The sequence below is a fragment of the Nicotiana tabacum genome, chromosome 24 (assembly GCF_000715075.1).
Source record: "Nicotiana tabacum cultivar K326 chromosome 24, ASM71507v2, whole genome shotgun sequence".
Lineage (NCBI taxonomy): Eukaryota > Viridiplantae > Streptophyta > Magnoliopsida > Solanales > Solanaceae > Nicotiana > Nicotiana tabacum.
The window spans coordinates 41,485,881-41,510,020 of NC_134103.1; the positions used below are offsets into that span (position 1 = coordinate 41,485,881).

Consider the following 24,140-nt stretch of genomic DNA (forward strand, 5'->3'; position numbering starts at 1 on the left):
TTCTGTTTATGTGTCTGCCCCTGTTGGGAGATTCTATGAATGGTTGCCCGTGTCTATCATTTATTTTTATTCATTATTGGGAGTTACGAGGCTAGAAGTGAATTCCTATTGTCCATTATGGTAGGTTTTGATGTGATTCCTGAGTAATTTGGTTACGATTTGTAATTTGGTTGCTCTACCGGGGTGAGAGTTCAGTAAGTATTGTGATTTTATTGGCAGAATTGAGTTAGTGGAAGGTTTCAATTGGTATGATATGTATTCGACTTGTGATTCAGAGTTTAGGGTGAGACCCTTGCGATTTCATGTGATTTGATATTTTTGAACCGGGCTGCGTGTCGCGGTGGAAATTATATCAGGAAGAGATCCTTGTGAATTGTTCATATACTTCAATTTTTCCTTTTAAATTGATTTATAGCATGGTTCTGATAGAGAGTTGTGCCTGTCGGACTTGTTTGATATTTCTCTTATGTTTGTCTCTTTCATATTTATTCTCTTTCATCTTGTGCTTATTTGAATTTAGTATACGGGGTGTGTTCCCAGTAGCGTTAGATGTGACTAGTTGATCCGGGTGTATAGTTATGAGGTCTTCGTGTTTCTTGCATCATTGTCAGCGTTGTGGAAGTTTGAAACATGGTTCTAGCTGATATGAGGCTAATTGCCGGTACTGGATTTGATTATGGGCAGCTATGGTGATCCGAACTGTTATCATGGGCCTATGTGTGATGTGTCATGTTTGTGTGGTTATACTCTATGGGTGTAGGCATAAGTGGTTGCATCTAGTTGAGACTGATACCGGGTGTGGATTTAGAATCGGGTCTTTTGGAGACGAACAAAAGGTGAAAATTTTGACTCTAAGGCTTATTGGTGTTAGTAGAAGGGATACATTACAGTTGATATGGTGTCGTCAGGCTTATGTGGAATGGGGTGACGTGGGGTCACCCGCGGGTGTATGTTGGAGGTGTACATTCAGTGATTTGAAGACTTCGAGGTGATTCTTGGCACATTCAAGGACGAACGTTTGTTTAAGAGGGGGAGGATGTAACGACTCGGCCAGTCGTTTTGAGGAATTTAAGTCCCGTTCGGCGGCATTCAATCTTGTGCAGCTTCGTATTATGTTTATTGACTTGCGTGCGTGGTTGAATTTAGTTACTAGGTGATTCAGAGTCAAATCGGAAGAAGGATTCAAGTTTTGGAAGCTTAAGCGGTAAAAGTTGATCGGAATTTGACTTTTGTGTAAACGACTCCATAATGGGTTTTTGATGATTTCAACAGCTTCGTATGGTGATTTTGGACTTAGGCGTGCGTCCGGATTTGGATTTGGAGGTCCGTATGGTGATTTGAAGCATTTCGGCCAAAGTTGGAAAAGTTGAAGTTTTGAAAGTGGAGAGGCTTGACCAATAGTTGACTTTGGTCATATCTGGGTTGGAATGTGATTCTGAGAGTTGTAATAGCTCCATTATGTCATTTGGGACTTGTCTGCAAAATTTGACATCATTACGGGTTGATTTGATAGGTTTCAGCACGAGTTTTTGAAGTTGGAAGATTTAAAAGTTCATAAGTTGGATTCATGGTGCGATTCGTAATATCGACATTGTTTGATGTGATTTGAGTCCTCGAACGAGTCCGTTTTAGGTTATGGAACTTGTTGGTATGCTTGGACAGGGTCCCGGGGGCCCCGGGTGTGTTTCGGACGAGTTTCGGATGGTTTTCATAGTTTTGGACAGGTCTGCTTTTGGTGTCTCGCACCTGCGAAATCGTGGAGAACAGGTGCGGCTTCGCTTCTGCGATTGTTGAGGCCTAGGAGCTCGCTCGCTCTTGCGGAAGCTGGCACGCAGGTGCGAAGACCGCTTCTGTGGTTCCGTGATCGCTTCTGTGAAGGAGTCCGCTTCTACATTCCTGGTAAGTTAAGTTCGCATATACGAACGTTTCTCGCTAATGCGGTTGCGCAGATGCACTTATTTGTCCGCAGATGCGGAAGTGTTGGGCAGAATCATATAAGTCGAGGGTTTGGCCATTTTCTTCATAGTTTGAGTTTTAGACCTCGGTTTTGGGAGCTTCTTTGTGGGTATTTCAAGTAAATCGATTGGGTAAGTGTTCTTTACCTACTATTTATTATATTCTATGATTTTATCTTTATTTTTATCATTTAATTTGTATTTTGAGTTGAGTAAAATGGTGATTTTTGGAGAAAGTTCTCATAATGAAAAATCATGATTTGAGGGATGAATTGGTATCGAAATTTAATAATTTTAGTATGGTCAAACTTGTATCGGAATTGGTGTTCGGGTTTTGTGAAATTTGTCGGGTTTTGAGGTACGAGCCCGAGTGTCGACTTTTGGGTTGATTTTTAGATTTTGATAAAGATTGAAACTTTATGATCCAGAATAGTTTCTTATGAGTTTATTTGTTCTTTGAAGTAATTTTTGTTAGATTTTAGTCATCCAGAGGTCATTTCACCTGAGAAGTTCATTTTAGAGTATCCGTTTGTCTTCTTTGAGGTAAGTATCTTGCCGAACCTTGTGTGGGGGGAACTACCCCTTAGGATTTGAGTCTTCTATGCTAATTATAGTCCGTGTACGCGAGGTGACGAATACGTGCTCGGACTTAATTGTGAAAATTGGCCTTTTAGGGTTCTTAGGTCCTTGTATTCATTGAATATGCAGTCGTTCTTGTTATGATTACATTCCTTAATTACTAGTTTCACCTCTACGTGCTTAATTAGGATCAATTACTTCATGATTTACTCTTATTGTTTACTTGATTCATATGTGCCTTGATTGGAACTGTTATCTCTTCCCTTGCCATGTTATTTTTTCCCTAACTACTTATCTTTATTTGAAGTTGTAGTTATCCATTTTGTAAATGTTCACCCTTAATTAAGGTTATGGTTATCTTTCTGCTGCCTACCTTTATTTCAATTTGTTGCATCTCTTTCGTAATTGTCCAAACTTAAAAGAAGCTTAGATATCCTATGCCTTAGTTGACTTGCCCTTATTTGGAATTATTTGACTCGTGTTAGTTTCTTGTTGTTGAACCGTATATTGTGGGATCATTATTACATCGCCTGCTCTTACTTGGGACCAGTTCTCTCAACTCTTCATAGAGAAGTTTCTGCCTATCACATTGAGAGAGGAGCGTCGCCGTCAGTTTGAGCATCTCCAGCAGGGCAGTATGAGTGTTACTCAGTATGAAACCCATTTTATGGGTTTGGCCCATCATGCTATTCTTCTGCTTCCCACCGAGAGAAAGAGGGTGAGGAGGTTTATTAATGGACTTGCTCAGCCTATCAGATTGCAGATTGCTAAGGAGACTGGGAGTGAGATTTCTTTTCAGGTGGTTGCTAATGTCGCCAGACGAGTCGAGATAGTTCTTTCTAAGGGAGGTCAGGGGTCTGACAAGAGACCTCGTTATTCCGGTAAGTTCAGTAGTGCCTCATCTAGAGGCAGGGATACTTTTGGTAGAGGCCATCCTCTCAGGCCGTTTCATTCAGCACTCCAGGCATCCCACGGTGCCTCAGGTGGTCGTGGCCCTCAGATGCATTATTCCGACCAGCTAGCCTACAGTGCACCACCAGCTCCTATTAGTGCACCTCCACTCCAGAGTTATCAGGGTTGTTATTCAGGTCGACAGGGTCAGTTTCAGGATCAGCAGTCACAGCAGCCGAAGTTATGTTATACTTGTCATGATCCGAGGCACATTGCTAGATTTTTCCCTCAGGCAACGGGTAGCTCACAGCATCAGAGTTCTCGTGCCATGGTTCTGGCACCAGTTGCTACACCACCTGCTCAGCCAGCTAGAGGCAGGGGTCAAGCAGCTAGAGGTAGAGGCCATACTGTTAGAGGTGGAGGTCAGGCTGTTTGAGGTGGAGACCAAGCAGTTAGAGGCCGTCCCAGGGACGTAGTTTAGGGTGGTGGGGCCCAGCCCTAGTGTTATGCTTTCCCAGGCAGGCCTAAGGCTGAGTCATCTGGCGCTGTCATCACAGGTACTGTTTCAGTTTGCAGTAGAGATGCTTCAGTTCTATTTTATCCCGGATCTACTTACTCCTATGTGTCATACTATTTTGCTTCATATTTTGTTGTGCCCCATGATGTTTTGAGTGCTCCTGTGTATGTGTCCACGCCAGTGGGGGATGCTATTGTTGTAGATTGTGTTTATCGTTCGTGTGTGGTCACCATTGGGAGTCTTGAGACTCGTGTAGATCTTTTACTTCTCGATATGGTTGATTTTGAGGTCATACTGGGTATGGATTGGCTGTCACCCTATCATGCTATATTAGATTGTCACGCCAAGACGGTGACCTTAGCCCTACAGGGGTTGCCTCGATTAGAGTGAAAAGGGACTCTTGTCCATTCTACCAGTAGGGTTATCTCTTATGTGAAGGCTCAGCATATGGTCGAGAAGGGGTGTCTAGCTTATTTGGCTTATGTCCGCGATTCTAGTGCGGAGGTTCCTTCCATGGATTCAGTGCCAGTTGCTTGTGAGTTTCCAGAGGTGTTTCCTGCAGACCTGTCGGGGATGCCACCGTATAGGGACATTGATTTCTGCATTGATTTGGCTCTGGGCACTCAGCCCATTTCCATTCTGCCATACTGCATGGCCCCGCCAGAGTTGAAAGAATTAAAGGAACAGTTGCAAGATTTGCTTGATAAGGGCTTCATTATACCTAGTGTCTCGCCCTGGGGTGCATCTGTGTTATTTGTGAAGAAGATTTGATCAATGAGGATGTGTAAAGATTATCGGCAGTTGAACAAATTCACCATCAAGAACAAGTATCCATTGTCGAGGATTGATGATTTATTTGATCAGCTTCAGGGTGCCAAGATGTTTTCGAAGATTGATTTGAGATCTGGCGACCATCAGTTGAGGATTAGGGCATCCGATGTCCCTAAGACAGCTTTTCTGACTCGGTATAGGCATTATGAGTTTCTAGTGATGTCATTTGGGCTGACAAATGCCCCAGCAACATTCATGGATTTGATGAATCGGGTGTTCAAGCCCTACTTGTATTCCTTTATGATTGTGTTTATTGATGATATCTTTATCTACTCCAACAACCGAGAGGAGCATGAACAACACCTTCGGATCGTTCTTCAGACTTTGAGAGACAGTCAGCTATATGCTAAGTTCTCAAAATGCGAGTTTTGGTTGAGTTCAGTTGCTTTCTTGGGTCACGGTGTATCAATAGATGGTATTCAGGTGGATCCTAGGAAGATTGAGGTAGTTCAGAACTCGCCTAGACCCACATCAGCTGCAGAGATCCGTAGTTTCTTGGGATTAGCAGGTTATTACCGTCAGTTTGTGGAGGGGGTTCTCATCCATAGCAGCCCATTAACCAGGTTGACCCAGAAGGGTGCCTCGTTCAGCTGGTCAGATGAGTGTGAGGCGAGCTTCTAGAAGCTTAAGATAGCTTTGACTACGGCACCGATATTGGTGTTACCCACAGGTTCAGGATCTTATATAGTATATTGTGATGCATCTCGTATTGATCAGGGTTTGGTATTGTTACAGGGTGGCAAGGTTATTGCATATACTTCGCGGCAGCTGAAGGTTCACGAGAAGAACTACCATGTTCATGATCTAGAGCTGGCAGCCATTGTTCACGCGCTGAAGATTTGGAGGTACTATCTTTATGGCGTGCCATGTGAGGTATTCACTGATCATCGAAGCTTGCGGTATTTGTTCAAGAAGAAGGAACTCAATTTGAGGCAGAGGAGGTGGTTGGAGTGATTGAAAGACTATGATATCACCAAAATGTATCATCCCAGGAAGGCCAATGTGGTGGCCGATGCTTTGAGTAGAAAGTCCGCTAGTATGGGTAGCCTTGCTTATATTCTAATTGGTGAGAGACCGCTTGCATTGGATGTTCAGGCTCTGGCCAACCAGTTCTTGAGGTTGGATGTTTTTGAGCACATCCGTGTTCTAGCTTGTACAGTTGCTCGGTCTTCTTTGTTTGAGTGCATCAGAGAACGGCAGGATAGCGATCCTCATTTACTTGCCCTTAGAGACACAGTGCGGCATGGTGGTGCCAAGCAGGTTACTGTTGGAGATGACAGAGTTTTGAGGATGCAGGGTCGTATTTGTGTGCCTAATGTGGATGGACTTCGCGAGTTGATTCTTGAGGAGGCCCACAGTTCCCAGTATTCTATTCATCCGAGCGTCGCCAAGATGTATCATGACTTGCGGCAGCATTATTGGTGGAGGAGGATGAAGAAATACATAGTTTCATATATAGCTCGGTATCTAAATTGTCAGCAAGTAAAGTACGAGCATCAGAGACCTGATGGTTTGCTTCAGAAGATAGAGATTCCTGAGTGGAAGTAGGAGCGCATCACTATGGATTTTGTTGTTGGACTCCCACGGACTCAGAGGAAGTTCGATGCAGTTTGGGTCATTGTGGACAGGCTGACCAAGTCAACGCACTTCATTCCTGTTGCAGTTACCTATTCTTCGGAGCGGTTGGCAGAGATTTACATTTGTGAGATCGTCCGCCTTCACGGTGTGCCCATGTCTACCATTTCTGATCGAGGTACGCAGTTCACCTCGCACTTCTGGAGGGCAGTACAACGTGAGTTGGGTATGCAGGTTGAGTTGAGCACAACATTTCATCCTCGGACGGACGGGCAGTCCGAGCGCACTATTCAGATCTTGGAGGATATGCTCTGTGCATGTGTTATAGACTTCGGAGGATCGTGGGATCATTTCTTGCCCCTTGCAGAGTTCACCTACAACAACAGCTACCAGTCGAGCATTCAGATGGCTCTCTATAAGGCATTATATGATAGGCGGTTTTGGTCGTCAATTGGGTGGTTTGAGTCGGGGGAGGCTCGGTTTTTGAGCACAGACTTAGTACAGGATGCCTTGGATAAGGTCAAGATTATCCAGGATGGACTTCGCATAACTCAGTCCAGGCAGAAGAGTTATATCGACCGCAGAGTTCGTGATGTTGTATTCATGGTCGGAGAGAGAGTGTTGCTTCGGGTATCACCCATGAAGGGTGTAATGAGGTTCGAAAAGAAGGGCAAGTTGAGCCCTAGGTATATCAGACCTTTTGAGATTCTATAGAGGGTAGGAGAGGTGGCTTACAGGCTTGCGTTGCCACCTAGTTTAGTAGTTATTCATCCGATATTCCATGTGTCCATACTTCGGAAGTATCACGATGATCCGTCCCATGTGTTAGATTTTAGCTTTGTCTAGTTGGACAAGGATTTGACTTACGAGGAGGAGTCGGTGGCTATTCTAGCCCGGCAAGTTCGCCAGTTGAGATCAAAGAGTTACCCTTCAGTTCGAGTGCAATGGAGAGGTCAGCCTGTTGAGGCAGCCACTTGGGAGTCCGATTCCGATATGCAGAATAGATATCCCTACCTTTTTACCAGCCCATGTACTTTTCTATGTCCGTTCGAGGACGAACGGTTGTTTTAGAGGTGGAGAATGTGATGACCCAAAAGGTCATCTTATGTTTTAGAACTGGATTCTGCGCTCTTAAGCCTTAAAAATCTCATTTTACCCTCCTCGATTTACGTGTGCAGTCCGTGCATGTTTCTGGAAAGCTTTTATGTTGAAAACAGATGCAAATAAGAATATTTGCCTTAAAAGTTGATTTTAATTGACTTCGGTCAACATTTTTGGTAAACAGGCCCGGATTAGTATTTTGACGGACTTAGTGGGTTCGTATCAAATTATGGAACCTGGGCGTATCCCCGGAATCGAATTCGGAAGTCCCTAGCTCAAGTTATGAATTTTTGATGAAAATTAAAAGTCTGAAAATTATTTATTTTTAAAAATCTATTGATATTTGGCATTGTTAGTACCGGGTCCGTATTTTGGTTCTGGGGCCCGGTACAGGTTCATTATAATATTTAAGACTTGTCTGTGAAATTTGGTGAGAAACAGAGTTGGTTTGACGTGATTGGGACGTCCGGCGGTGAAGATAGAAATTTTAAAGTGTTCTTGAGAATCGCATTTGATTTGGTGCTAAATTCATAGTTCAAGGTCTTATTTTGGTGATTTGATCAGGCGAGCAAGTTCGTATGATGTTTTTAAACATGTGTGCATGTTTGGTTTGGAGCCCCGAGGGCTTGGGTAGGTTTCGGACGGGCCACAGAATGTTTTAGACTTATGAAAATCTGGTTCTGGTGTTCTGGCATGTCCTTCTTCGCGTTCGCGAAGGTACTCACGCGAAAGCGAAAAGTAAGCTGGTCAGGATGGAATTTTCTTCTTCGCGAACATGAAGGCTTGGTCGCGAAGCGATGGGGGCCTTACCCTTCGCGAACATGACTAGCTCATCGCGAACGCGTAGTGTTAGGCACTGGGGGAGGGGAGCCAGTCTTTCCTTCATCGCGAACGCGAGCAATGTCTCGCGAACGCGAAGGCCAGGGGGTAGCCTACGCAAACGCGAACAAGGTCTCGCAAACGCTAAGGCTTGGCAGCATATACCCTTCGCAAACGCGACAGTGTTCACGCGATCGTGATGAACACTGTCGCCCAACACTTAAAACAGAATCAAAACGGGAATTGGCCATTTATTTCATTTTCTCAAAACCAAACGGACTAGAGGCGATTTTCAAGGGACAATTGCTTCCCCAAAGTGTTGGTAAGTGATTCTAAATCATTTTCTTTCAATTACCCATTTCATGTCATACATTTTTAACCTAAAATCTAGAGTTTTAATGGTAAAATTAGGGGTTTGGGTAGAAACTAGGGATTTCGAAAATGTGGGGATTTAGACCTCAATTTGAGACTGGATTCCAAAACCAATTATATATCCGGGCTCGGGGTGAATGGGTAAATGGGTTTTGGTCTGAACATCGGGTTTTGACCAAGCAAGCCCGGGGTCGATTTTCGACTTTTTGGAGGAAAAATTGGGAAATTTAATTTATGCAATATAATTGATTCCTTTATCAATATTTTATATTATTGAGTCATTTTTGAATAGATACGAGTGATTTGGAGGTGAATTCTAGAGGAAATGCTGCGATTGAGAATTAAGTGGCATTCAGAGTGAGATAAGTGTTGTGTCTAACCCTAACTTAAGGGAATTAGAAACCTCAGATTATTTGCTATGTGAAATTCATGTGAGGGGCGTATATGTGATGTGACGAGTACTTATGCGCTGCCAATTTACCTGTTTTTCCTGTTTTCTCCCATTTTTCTTATATTGTCTCTTTCCTATGCCTAATTATTACGTGTTTAGACTAGTGATATTAAATTGATCGTTCTTATCATGTTCACGGATTCTCTGGTGATAATTGAAGATTTATTTCAAGTTGAAATTGATATTTTGGAACCAAATGTTGAAGTAAGGCTTGTACTTGTTATTCTATCTCCCTGTTATTATTTATGCATTGCATTATGGTAAGGGAGAGTGTTAATGCACGAAGAGTGATGCAGTGCCATATTGTGAGTGTTAATGCACGAAGGGTGATACCGTGTCATATTGTGAGTGTAAACGCATGAAGGGTGATATCATGCCATGACATGAGAGTTAATGTATGAAGGGTGATGTCGTGCCGTTTCTATTGATTTTATGGTGAAATTGAGAGTAAAAGCATGAAGGGTGATGCCGTGCATTTTTTCTTTACTGCATTCGTTGCTCCTGTTGATTCATAATATATTGGTTGTTCCAGTTATCATTTTGCTGTAGTTCTTTATCTCGTATTTCCCCCAACATGTTTCCCCCTCCCGATATCTCGTGTCTAATTCTTCATTACTGTTATTTGTGTATACATTGTTAAACTGTACATGCTGATTTGTAGGTGCCTTGCCTTAGCCTCGTCACTACTTCGTCGAGGTTAGGCTCGACACTTACCAGTACATGGGGTCGGTTGTACTGATATTGCACTCTGTACTTTCTGTGCAGATTTTGGTACCAGCTCGGGCTGATCGAGATTTTTGCTGTTGGGCCGCTATCCGGAGACTTAAGGTAGATCTGTCGGCGTTCACAGACCTTGAAGTTCTCGTTTATCTCTTTTGTTCTACTATTTCTTTCATTCAAACAGTTATATTTTTTTCAGATTATTACTTGTAGTGAATTCTATAATACTCGTGAATTGTATCCAGAACCGGATGGTAGTAATTAATACAGTTTTATATTATTCTGCACTTATTTTACTTCATCTTAGATCATTATTGTTATTTACTGAATGAAAATAAGGATTGGTTTAATGATTCTCTAACGTTGGCTTGCCTAGCAAGTGAAATGTTAGGCGTCATCACGATCCCGACGGTGGAAATTTCGGGTCGTGACACTTTTCTTTTATAAGAGGCATAATCAGCTAATCCAGACAAACTAACAAGGTTCACTACACCCTCAACTTTCTCCTTTTGGATCCTCCCTTCTTCTACCACACAAACAGTAATAAGATCATCAATACTCCACTTATCTTTTTGTGCATTATAAGTTGTCTTAAGCTGGTTAAATTGCTCGGGAAGGGACCTTAGGGATTTATGAATAAGAAAATCATCGATAATGGTTACACCTAAATTATTCAGTTTGGTAGCAATGTTAACTAATTTCATAATATGATCACGGACACTACCTATCAATGTTAACTAGTCAATACTCCATAATATGATCATATTTTATGGTAGACATGGAATCAATCAAGCTACCTATCTCAGCTTTATCAGATTCAAGGAATTTCTATCCAATGCCACTCAAGAAATCTTTTGCATTTCCATTATCCTTAATTTCACCTTTTATGTGATCAGAAATGGATCACTTCATGATCATAAGGCTCAATTTGTTATCCTTCATATATTTCTCATACTTAGTCTTTTCATCAGCAGTGCTAGAAGTTGTAGGTTCAGCAAGTTTCTGTTCAGTCAATGCAAAGTCCAGGTCCATGAGACCTAACACTATTTCAATATCCTATTTTCACTTCTTGTAGTTGCTACTAGTAAGAGATTAAATGAAAATCAACTGAGTAGTCATGTTGTTAACAACTGTATAAGCAAACAACACAAAAATTAGATAAAATTATGGGCATGAATATATAGATCAATAGAGTCAAAGACATCCATTACACCCCTCTTTTAGGTAGAAGATGCAACTATCTCCCCTTTTAAAAATCAAGGAGTCCAAGGCATTCATTGCATTCTCACCTTTAGGCAAAAGATACAACTCCCCCCCCCTAATTATCCAAGAGTACAAGGCATACACTATGTCCTTCCTTTAGGTAAGAGACACAAATCCTCCTCTTACATCAAATTATCCTTATTTATTTATTTATTTATTTATTTGATATATATACATGAGAATCAAAGATATTAAGTTTCATCCTCTGGGTTGAAATATAATATCTTATCTCATAAATTAATTTAGCATCACTAGTATCAAAAGGTAAACCTCCAAAACTAGTATACACTTATTACGGACAACTTAGACATGGGACATATTTTAATGACTCAAATAAACAGACCACTTTGGTATAACTATTTATTAATCATAATTCTCAATCCACATATAATGTTATTTCACATGCATAAAGTTTTTAGAATTTTTAATGACTCCAAATAAATACCACTTTGATGGAAACTATCTATTAATCATATTTCTTATTTAAACAATATCATATATATGCGAGGAAAATAAAGCCCATATATGTAAACTCTTCTAATTGCTATTAATTGCATTCTCTGACTAAAAGTCCAAAGAACCAGGAAGAGCTATGTAATCAAAACAAGATCAACATTCCAATTTATTATTAGGACAGAGTATTTCGTAAAACACCCAAAGTATTTTATCAACTACCAAATAGAAATAATTGAGAAATTTATTAAAGGACACAAGTCCATAGAAAAAGAGTAGGCTTTTAAGTTCCGCTAAGTACGTTAACATTGTATGTAGTTAATTCAAGAACTAAAGGACCAATCAAGTTCAGATCTCAACAAAACTTAACAAGACTTAGCCCTCATTAAAAAATTCTTTTCTGATGCCCTCGCCGTCAGCACGTATTAACGTTTTACCAACTTTGATATGTGCTTTTATTTAAAAATACCAACTACAAAATCGTTACATCCCCTTATACGGTTACACAAAACAGCCGCTAAACATTGATGAAACCGTTTTGCCGAGAAACAGACAAACTACTTTCGTGTAAAATTTACACAATAGCAAAATATATTCGCAAGGAATAACCGATCGTAATATAGAAAAGAACGCTTGTATCGGGAAGGCACCGCTGTAGCCGACACTCTGGCAAAGTATGGAAACATCAACGGAGCATTATGTATTGGAAAACATTTCCGACTTTTATTTTACATGTGTTTTATTAAAGACAAATCAGAAAAAATCGCAATGCGGTCTATCATTAGCAAAAGAAATGAAGTTGAAAAGCAATAGACGCATTCAAACAATACAAAAATGAAGTTGAAACGCAACTTAATAAGAAAATCAAAATGATAAGAAGTGATAGAGGTGGTGAATATGAATCTCCTTTTGAAGAAATATGTTTAGAATATGGAATTATTCATCAAACAATGGCCCCTTACACGCCCCAATCCAATGGGATTGCGAAAAGAAAGAACCGCTCATTAAAGGAGATGATGAACGCTTTGTTGATAAGTTCTTCTTTGCCACGGAACTTGTGGGGGGAAGCCATTCTTACGGCTAACCGAATACTAAATCGAGTACCCCATAGCAAAACGCAATTCATTCCATATGAAAAATGGAAAGGAAGGAAGCCCAACTTGAATTATTTTAAAGTCTGGTGGTGTTTGGCAAAAGTGCAAGTTCCTAAACCCAAAAGGGTAAGAATAGGACCGAAAACCGTTGATTGTTTTTTCATAGGATATGCGACCAATAGTAAAGCATACCGATTTCTGGTTCATAAATCAGAAAATCCCGACATTCATAATAATGTGGTTATAGAATCAGATAATGCTGAGTTCTTCGAAAATATATATCCGTTTAAAAAGTAATGTGAATCGATTGGTGAAGGATCTAAACAACCTCGGGAAGAAACAAAAGAAAGTACGTCTAATCACGAGGATCCAAGACGTAGTAAATGTCAAAGAATGTCTACTTCATTTGGACCAGATTTTGTGACTTTCTTATTGGAAAATGAGTCTCAAATATTTAAAGAAGTTATATCTTCTTTGGAATCATTATTTTGGAAAGAAGCAGTCAATAGTGAAATAGAATCCATATTGAACAACCATACATGAGAACTGGTTGATCTTCCTCCTGGAAATATACCGTTGGGTTCTAAATAGATTTTTAAGAGGAAAATAAAAGATGATGGCACTATTGATAAATATAAGGCAAGACTTGTGGTCAAATAGTATAGACAACGAGAAGGTCTTGATTATTTTGATACATACTCTACAGTTCCAAGAATTATGTCCATACGAACGTTAGTAGCATTAGCTGCAGTTTATGGTCTTGAAATTCATCAAATGGACTTTAAGACAGCCTTATTAAATGGACATTTGGAGGAAGAAATCTACATACAACAACCTGAAAGGTTTGTGATTTCAGGTAAAGAAAAGAAGGTATGTAGACTTGTTAAGTCCCTTTACGGACTAAAACAAGCACCCAAACAATGGCATGCGAAATTTGACCAAACAATTTTGTCAAATGATTTTAAGATAAATGAATACGATAAATATGTGTATATTAAAAATGTTCCAAATCACATAGTCATTGTTTACTTATATGTGGATGATATGCTGATAATGAGTAATGACATTGCCAACATAAATGCGACTAAGCGTATGCTCACTAGCAAGTTTGATATGATGGACTTGGGAGTTACTGATTTAATTAAGGGTATTAAGATCCATAAGACTTCCCAAGGTATGTCATTATCATAATCTCATTATATTAAAATAGTACTTGGAAAATTCAAGCACTTAGATTTTAAAGTTGCAAAGACTCCAATTGACGTGAAACTTGCACTAGCAAAGAACAAAGATCAAAGCATATCACAATTGGATTATGCTCGTGTGTTTAGATGTTTAATGTATATCATGAATTGTACACGACCAGATATAGCTTGTGCTATAAGTAAATTGAGTCGATACACGAGTAATCCAGGTCAATCTCATTGGATGGCAATGAAACGAGTTTTGGGATATTTAGAACATACACAGGACTTTGCTTTGCACTACAGTAAATATTCTGCGGTGCTTGAGGGATACTGTGATGCAAATTGGATCACCGGTTCAACTGATTCTAAGTCCACAGGTGGATATGTATTCACTATTGGTGGAGGAGGGGTATCTTGAAAGTCGTCCAAACAAACGTTTATTGTCCGCTCTACAATGGAGGCTGAGTTCATAGCCTTAGATAAAGCCGGTGAAGAAGCTGAATAGCTCCAAAGTTTCTTGGAAGATAATCCATTTTGGCCCAAACTGTTGGCCCCAAAATGTATAAATTGCGATAGTCAAGCGGCAATTAGAAGGGCTAGGAGCGTTATGTATAACGGTAAATCTCGTCATATACGACGAACACATAAAACCGTTAGGCAATTACTCTCTAGAGGAATTATCACGATTGACTACATAAATTCAAGCAATAATATATCGGATCCACTTACGAAAGGCCCAACTAGAGAGGTAGTTGAGAAATCATAGAGGGGAATGGGACTATGGGCGATGACAAGTCATTGTGGCGGTAACTCTACCTAGAAGACTAGAGATCCCAAGATCTAGGTTCAAGGAGATCAAACAAAGTCATTAATGACGGTTCAACATTGTCAACTAAAATTTTGGTCCATTCTCGTGATAAGACAATATTCAATACCAAGGATAAAGCATTAAGGTTTTTTAGTGGTTTCTAAATTTGATACGGGGTATACCAAATAGTGTATCTACGGGATGAAACGTTTAGGAATCACCTATGTAAGTGTAAAGTGTTAGCCGCTTCAAGGAGAATTTGGTAAGGCCAGTTCTCTATGCACTTATGAAACCAAGTGGTGTTCATGGCTAAAAAGAACATAACAATGAGAACTAAAGACGGTTAAGGGTTGATTGTGTGACTTATGGTTGTCTAGGTATACACCAAAGTTCGACGGTTCAAAGATATCAAATCTACCGATTGACAGAGTATATCCGACATAAGTTCACTACGGAAAGTACAAAGGAAAACCTACTTATAGAGATGCTATTAATCCTTGCTTGCGAATCACACAGTTTTCATGCATATTTTCGTGATATAGCCATTCCCCATTCATGTGGGGGATTGTTGGGTTTTAAGCTTGGTTTAGCTTAAAAGAGGGTGAATGGGAAATGGAGGAAAAAATAAAATATTTGAATTTTCCTCCTTGACAAAGGGATATTGTCCCATATTGTAGGAGGAAAAGACTTTTGATCGGTATATATACAATTGCTCTTCTTCTAGCTCTTAAAGAGTTAAGAAGAATGCAAGCCTCGCGTCGTCGTCGTCGCCGCTCGCTCGGCTCGACTCGGCTTCGGCTTCGGATTTGGTCAAATGATTGATTGATTAATTTTTTGGACCAAATTTATTTGTTAATATTAAGATTAACGTAGTATTATTTTAATCCAAATTAGCGATTTTTGTAACGGTAAATTAATCTTCCTCCGCGTTTAATTTCCCATTTTATTTTGCGTAAATAGCCATTTATGTAATGGCCGTTTTACGTGAATAGCCATAACAGACATTCTGAAGAGTTGTACCTCTTCGTTTAAACTCAACATGTTGGCTATAAATAGCAGACCATTCCCTCAGATTTTCCTTACGAAATTTCTGAATTCTCCTCTTCCTTTCTACATTGTTTTCTTACAAAAAAAATAATGTAAGTGTGATTTGCTGCCGCCATTTGTGTTCGTTGAAACACTGGGGTTTAAAGTACCACTACACCAGTGTATAATCCGTTCTATCTTGGGAGGAAATATTCCAGAACCTCGGGTACTAGGAGGGGATTAAGTTCCTTAAGGAAACATTATGGATTCAGTGTGCTCGGGTTAATTTCTACTTCTTCTACATTTCTGTTTATACGTTGTTTTCTTCTCCATAATTATTTTACAACTACAGTATACTTAACAAGTAATAGATGAAGGAATCTGTAATTTTTCTTTAACTCAAAAAACTGAAATTTAGAGGTACAATATTTTCATAATTGGCGACTCTTATACTTCAGCAGAGATTTTTCTACTAAAGATAATTATTTTGTTTGGATTAAAAATCATTTATGTTTAAATCTCAAATTTGAATGCTATAGCTAGATGGGGTATTTTATAGGATTCTCACGCAAAAAATTCATATTAGTTAGGGGAGCTTTTAAATTTATCAAGATTTTTTTTTTTAAAATATATATCACTCATGGTGAAGTTTATATCATACAGAATTCTTAAAAAACATGCAATTTGAAGTAGAGGACAGTTATTTATGATTCTGTTGTATGTTTGAAACATGCACGCCTCTTTCACAATACAAAATAAAAAAAAAAAAGTTTGAAATTTAATTTGAAACATAAGAATTTAAGATTTTAAAAAGAAAGGAAAATTCTATGTTTCCTATAGACTATCAAAACCAAAAAGAATTTAGTCATCATTTACACATTTTACACCTTAAACAAATTGAAGTGTATTTTAAAGTTTTAATTAAGGTAAAATTTTAATCGGTTCTACAAAATTCAAAAAAGAAAATTTTAATACCAAATTTTAATTGATTTGCAAATAAAGGGCTAGCGAAAGTAGTCTTCACTCTTCAGGCTTTTCCCCAAACCACTATTGTGCTCAAACCCTCGCTGCCTCACACTCACAGAAATCGGCGGATCCAAGAATTCTGCAACCGGCAAGCGGAAATCGGAAACAAGACAATGGAGACACCTAATGGGATGTTTGAGGTATTGCCCGTTGATTACAAGAATTGGTCATCCATAGTAATTTTTTTTATGGAAAATTTTGAAGACATCAGTGTGTATGCTTTTGACTATGACGAGTGCAATCTGTACTATGTTGTGTCCTACAAATGGCCACAGTGTCTTTTGTTGAGTCTGGGATATACTGCTGGTGGCTTTAATGTGTACTTTGTTGGTGAGCCCAAATATGATGAGCAATTTAATCCCATAGCTCACTCACAGGAAGTCAAAGTTTATGATATTTGCAATAGGGTATGGTGGGAAGACTTGCCAAAGTTGAAAGCTCCCATGCCCAATCCGTTTGTGTTTTTCCTTAATGGGCTGCTTTATGTGCTTTCTACTGGTATGTTATATGAGCAACCACACTTCGAGATGCTGGATATCAATAATCTTTCTCGAGGATGGGTTTCGCTATCTAATCCCTCTTTTATTAGCAACCATGTAATACCCTCAAACCACACTACCATTATTGACTACTCCAAGAAGATGCTATACGTAAGGTTGGTTGAATGGTCTTATTGTGATTGCTCGTCAGATCTTTATGGTTACAGCGTGCATGATCACAAGTGGCACGCTTTCCGAATTTTCATGTCCGAAGAAAACATAACCTCTTCTGTCCCTATGCCTGATGACGAGCCGAGTCCTTTGACATATGATGACTATTCGAGTCCCACGTCTGAATCCTCAAACCAATCAGAACATGATGACGAGCGGAGTCCTTTGACATATCATGACGAGCCGAGTCCTTTGACAGCTCGCACGGGTAATCTATTGAAAGCCAGTTGGTCGAATGGATGTGTAATTGTAGACAATCACTTGTACAGATTTCAGATGTTACGGTACCCTAAAGAAGAACTACGTGCTATTCTGATCATTCGTGATTTGGAGCATGAAATAGAGGTATACAATAATGCAGTCGAGCTCGATTATGTGGATGCTATGCATTTTCCCGATGATCCACCCATCGGAGGGTGCTGGGAGGTTGATATCTCTCACATTGTTCAGGAAGATGTGCTTCGTGATCTCTATTCTTGTGGCAAGCTAGTTTATATAGGCAAGAGTAATTCATGCCTGAGGTTTTCTTTGGTTATCTCGTACGCTTGTAGGTTTCGTCCTAAAATTACTAATCATGTGTGTACATGCACGTTTGACTTGGAAGTGAAATGCGATAAAGCAACTGCAGTTGGAGAGAGTTCAACTGTATCATTCATTGCCAAACCCATTTCCTGCAAATCCCACAATATAAATATGGATACATGCCTGTTTTCTTGCAAGGAGTTATGTAAGTTTCTCCCCCTTCCACTTGTAATTGCTTGGTGGCCCGACGACATTTAAAGTTTGTTTGTTATATATAATAGTGTTTTCAACACTTAAACGAGTCCATCTAATTGTTTTGTGACTAGAATTACATAAATAAGCAGATTCTTACATTCCTTTTCTGGACAACACACTTGTGACCTCTAGATCATTCTTCTTTTTTGGTTAAAAGGAAAGTTTTCATTTAACCAAATATCAGTATGTACATATGACTCAGTTTGACTCATGAGTCAAATCTCAAGTGAATCAGGACTGTGACACCTATAGAGCTAACTTTAGACCACTAAAACTGTCCATAACTATAATGACCTTTAGATCATTCTTATCAAAGAGGGGAGGGTATTTGTTCTCTGTGAACTAGTCCATTGTTAGTTCTTCCTCAATTATCAGTTGCCCTGGTGCTTACCAAGTTTTCAGTTAGTATTGGATTTTTTTGCTCTAATGGTTTAAGTATGACTCCTAATCTTGATCTTCATTTTCCTCGATGAGGGTGTGACCTCCTTGTTTATCACTATTAGGATGTTAGAAGTTAAATTATCTAAGGTAGAATCTGTAATGCTTCTAAATGTCTGAAATATATCTGTATTTATCTTTGTTGTTGTGGTCATTATCATCATTAGCGTTCCCGACTGCTCATTTGTTTGTTACTTTTTGGCCACAAGTGAAGTCAAAGATAATTGAACTGTCTAATTGGCAGCAAAAATCTATCTGTTTCGTAAGCCTCTTCTTAGATTCATGTACTTTTAGAACCATGATGTCTTTCCTGTTAATGAACTGTGATTTCTTTAGGAGTCTATTTTTTCCATTCTAATAATCTAAAAGGACATTGTTCCAAGATGAAATGTTAGCTTCTAGCTTATTCGACTTTGATTCAACCATAAGCTACTTTCTACTATCTGCGGTTCATCGTTCTCCTCTGAAAGTGAAAGATGCATATTCTTTGAATATTGTAGGGCAAGATAGGACTAGATAAGGATTCATGAACGAAATTCCTGTTTCAAGTTGTACGGATATCTCATCTTTTGCAGATTTAAGTAATTTTTGAATTTCTAAGGATTCATGATTTTCTTTCTTGGGTTTCCTGGCAAACCCTCCCTCTGATATTTAACAATCTAAACTTTGAACTTTGAGAAGTTTCCAAGTGATTTTGGAAAAGGAAAAATTCTACCATATGTCGATTGGATCATCTCGGTTTACACTTTCTCTCTTTTTCCGTTTCCTGTGGCAGTGATAGGTTGCGGTTACTTTTTAACCTACTATCCGCGTCATGAATAATCCAGGCACATGATCCATTCTTCTCTCTTCAGTGTGCAACCTTTGTTCTTTTATAGTCTATTTTCTACGGAGATGCTTTAGAGTTGGATTTTCGAGTGAAAAATGCCTTGAACAGTTTCTCCTTTTCCTTTTAGCGGGTACAAGAGTTCAGTTCTCTCCAAAGCGGTGGATATTTGGTTTTAACTGATCGCCCCACCCCAACCAACTCTTCAGAAAAATGAATTACAAAATTCAGTGATTGAAATAAGGCGATTAAAAAAAAACCTAAGAACGAGCAAGGAGGATTGGTTTTCCACCTTAAGTACCGAGCATTTAGGGGTCTAGCCTGATGCTTTAGAGTTGGATTTTCAAGGCTGTAGTCTTGTTGGCTTGTCGACTCTCATTCTGTTTGGCCCTTTCAGTCTACAAACTAAACTTTATAGTGATTTTCTTGTCTATTAATTCCCCATGGAAACTCTTAGTGTTGTGATGCGGAAATAAAACTGGGTATGCTCCTGAAGTTAGTTTGCGGCAGCCTATAGACAATTAGTAACATTCATTTTGATATGTTCTTTTTCTATTATTGGATCTTTGGCCCGCCAAGATGCGATGAGAAGTTTTTGTACTAGTTACATGTCTTGGTTTGTCGGTTCCAATGACCATCAAAATAGCGCAAGATTGTTTTAGGCTTTCAACTTTTGCTGGTAAATGGAGTTGGCCTGCATCAGGTGAGTTTTCAGCTAGCTTAAATAAGAAGAACAACGTCATCAATGACTTCCAGGGTTTCACTAACATGAAGGACTTGTTCTTGACAAAAAATCTCTATATGTGCTAACGGTGTGTGGATGTTTTTTATGATGCATTTACGGTGATCAGCAACTATTATTTTTCCATTTTTCTGTCAGGTTTTTGAAATATCTAGCTGTCAGTAATTGTTGAATAGTTAAATATGCTATGAAACAACTGAATCAAATTGTCCGATTCTTGCTTAGCTTATAATTTGGCCTTTCTCATCAGTAGCTATTCTAATTTAATCATATTTTGGGCTATTCTAATACTGTGTATTTTGATCAGATGGCAATGATGATTTATGATGTCAGAAGGTTCAACCCAAGAATTGTCCATGGAGGCTAACATAATGTATGAAAAGCAGAAAATTGTATGAACTCCTAAGAACAAATATCTATTTTCTTTTTGACTTTACCCTAATCTCCCCATTTGTTAGACTGGGTCGTTTCTACTTTCACTGAATTCTAGCTCCCTTTACAGTATTTATTCAGTGGTAATTACTTGTTGAATGCCTCTGTAAGTCATTGTGCTCGTTATATGTGACCAAAATATGTGCAAGGCCAAGATGCATCACATATATAATCAATTTATGTGACTAAAATATGTGCAAGGCCAAGATGCGTCACACATAGTACTCTTCTATTATTATTTTTAGAAAGGTGGATATTTGATATTTATATATCGGTGAGTTAACAAGGAGCATGAATTTACTTATATGCATCCTTTATTCACAATAAACAGAGTAAATTGCCATTTGGAGTTACAAACTAAGGCAAGTGGAGAGAAAATGTGTATGAAAGACATGTTTTGTATATCCTTGTTTGGTGCAAACACTAGATATTGAAACAATTTTAATTATATTGAAACATGCATGGTTCATTAAATTATATCTGCGCTTTAATCTGATGATCTTCAAATCTTAGTGTAAAATTATTGCACCTTTTAGCTTTGCTAGTTGATGCAGTTTGTTCAAGGAATATAATTGCATTGTTATAGCTTACTACTTTAATATATTATGTTTAATTGAAAAGGTCCAAAATTTCCCTAACCTATCGGATTTGGGTTATATATAATCTTCGTTAACCTATTGGTTCACAGAAGCCTCCGCCCTTATCTTTCGACTTAAGTATACCCTGAACAATTAAATCATCCAAATTTGCCTCTCGTACCAACAGTAGAAGCAAATGCGGAATGTATTTGGACCTTTTTAATTGATTAGGGGCATGCTTCGAATTATTACATTTACTTATAAAAATATGTACTATGACTTAGTCCCTTGGCATATCACCCAAAAAACAAATAGTATAGGCGAAAAAAAATAATATTATCATTTTATCTCTCTAAAAAAATATATTCTTTCAATAATATTAAATTAGCAGGATTTGGGATAAATTCATAAACTGAATATATTTAATTAAGCTAAAATTTTGTCGTATGTTTAATTAATTTGTTCTAAGCCCGACAGCTAGAAACTAACGAAGATTAAATTAATCAACGAAGCAATAAATAAGACCATTATAATTGAAAAAAATGGTTTAGGGAAAAGAGCTAAAACACATTACAAGTTATCGACATGTTGATGGTTTTATTGCCTTCTACTTAAATTATGCTTCCCTTTAATTATTAGGTGAACTTTGTCTCTCGAGTGACTAGTACGAATCATTTACTCACACTAAATATACTGATACTGTATAGTCCGATAAATTAGGTAAAAAGGAAAATTTGTTGTACTTAATGTTAAAAAAGTTATTTTATCCAAAATCATGTCTCTGGCTTTCCTACACTTATCCATAGATCCCACTAGTTCATTAATCGTCCAGATATGTTATACTTTTCTGTTTTCATTGTTTTCTTCTAGATCAAAGTTGACGTACACCTTGAGAACTAACTCAAGTCTCTTCAGGCGTTACACACGATGCTGGTAGTCAAACTGTAGAAATAAGTAGTGAGATCCAATTGTACAACTAGCTATTTAATTTGGACCCTTCTAGAATAGTTAGTTGGCACTTTTAGAGAATGAGTTGCTTATTTTAGCTCACGTGTATTAATTGTAAATGGGAATAGTCAGTCAGGTAGTTATATTAGAGTACATGTCTCCTTTGTTAATTGCTTTATTAATTAGAAGTACTCTTTCTCTCTCTAAACAGAAGTTCCCTTCTCTCTGAAACTTTTTTCCAATGCAAGCTAGAAGCTCATCAACGGCGGACCTAGGGATAGAATTTGACATGGTATGTCAGGTTCATTGCGATTCTAAGTGACATGCTTTTGTTTTTTCTTTTTCTTCTTCTTCCTAAATCTTCTCTATCATGACTTCTTCCTTTTCTTGTTCATTCATCTTTGAATTCTTCAAATTCTGACTGAAATGGCGATAAATGCACATAAAACAGTAGATGGAACATGACAAGCAGGTACTCATCAAATTGATTGCAATGATCCACCATATGTGCATGGTCAAATCCCCATCTATATGTACCGTACTAAAGTCCAAACCATGCGTCGGATCATCATCATACTTCCGGAGCATAGAAACATGAAATATTGGGTGAATGACCGATAGACTGGGTGGCAAGGCAAGTATGTAGGCCACCTCTCCATCTCTCTCAAGCACCTCAAAAGGACCAATATACCGAGGGCTCAACTTGCCCTTCTTCCCCAAATCTCATCACGCCCTTCATCGTGAAACTCTAAGTAGAACCTTCTTAACCACTATATATGAAACATCACGAGCCTTCCTGTCAGCATAACGCTTCTTCATGGACTGTGTTGTACTAAGCCGCTCCTGGATCAACTTTACCTTTCCCAAGGCATCACGGACCAAATCAGTGCCCAACAACCTAGCCTCCTCAGGTTCAAACCAACCAACCAAAGAACAACATCTGCCATATAAAGCCTCATAAGGAGCCATCGGGAAACTCGACTGAAAGATGTTGTTGTAGGTGAACTCTGCTAACAGAAGAAACTGATCCCATGAAACCCCAGAATCAATAACACAGGCACGCAACATGTCCTCCAAGATCTAAATAGTGCGCTCGGACTGCTCATCTGTCTGGGATGAAATGTTGTATTCAACTCGACCCATATGCCTAACTCTCGTTGCACTGCCCTTTAGAAATATGATATAAACTGTGTGCCTCGATCCGAGATAATAGACATGGGGCATACCATAAAGGCGAACAATCTCACTAATGTAAATCCGAACCAGCTGCTCTGAAGAATATGTAGTCATGACTGGAATGAAGTGTGCAGACTTGGTCAGTCTGTTCACAATAACCTACAGTCCATCAAATCTCCTCAAGGTCCGTGGAAGTCCAACTACAAAATCGATAGTGATATGCTCCCACCTACACTCCGGAATATCAAGCCTCTAAAGCAAACCATCAGGTCTCTGATGCTCATACTTCACTTGCTGACAGTTCAAACACCAAGCAACATACTCAACAATTTCTTTCTTCATCCCCTACCACCAATAGTGTTGCCTCATGTACTGATACATCTTTGCGGCACCAAGAGGAATGGAGTACTGCCGATTATGGGCCTCCTCAAGAATCAACTCACGCAACCTATCCACATTTGAAACACAGGTCAAACCCTGCATCCTCAATACCTCGTCATCTCAAATAATAACCTCCTTAGCATCACCATGTCCTTCAGGACAAGCAAATGTGGATCATCATATTGACGCGCCTTCATTCACCCAAAAAAGGAAGACCGTGTAACCACACAAAAAAGAACCCGGCTAGGCTCCAAAATATCCAACAACATGAATTGATTGACCAAAGTCTGAACATCCAATGCTAATAGTCTCTCCCTAACTGGAATGTAAGCAAGACTCCCAATGCTATCAGGCTTTCTACTCAAAGAATCAGCCACCATATTGGCCTTACATGGAAGATAAAGAATAGTGATATCATAGTCTTTTAATGGCTCTAACAACCTCTATTACCTTAAGTTCTGATC

The 24,140-nt window shown here is 38.9% G+C and overlaps 1 protein-coding gene across 1 annotated transcript; it reads left to right on the forward strand.

Moving 5' to 3' along the window:
- The first annotated feature begins 16,600 nt into the window (after nucleotides 1–16,600).
- LOC107831722 (uncharacterized) lies at nucleotides 16,601–20,692 on the forward strand. The gene is made up of 2 exons (XM_016659518.2): nucleotides 16,601–18,105; nucleotides 20,469–20,692. The coding sequence occupies exons 1-2, from the start codon at nucleotides 16,782–16,784 to the stop codon at nucleotides 20,486–20,488; spliced, it is 1,344 nt and encodes a 447-aa protein (XP_016515004.2). The 5' UTR covers nucleotides 16,601–16,781; the 3' UTR covers nucleotides 20,489–20,692.
- The last annotated feature ends 3,448 nt before the right edge of the window (nucleotides 20,693–24,140 follow it).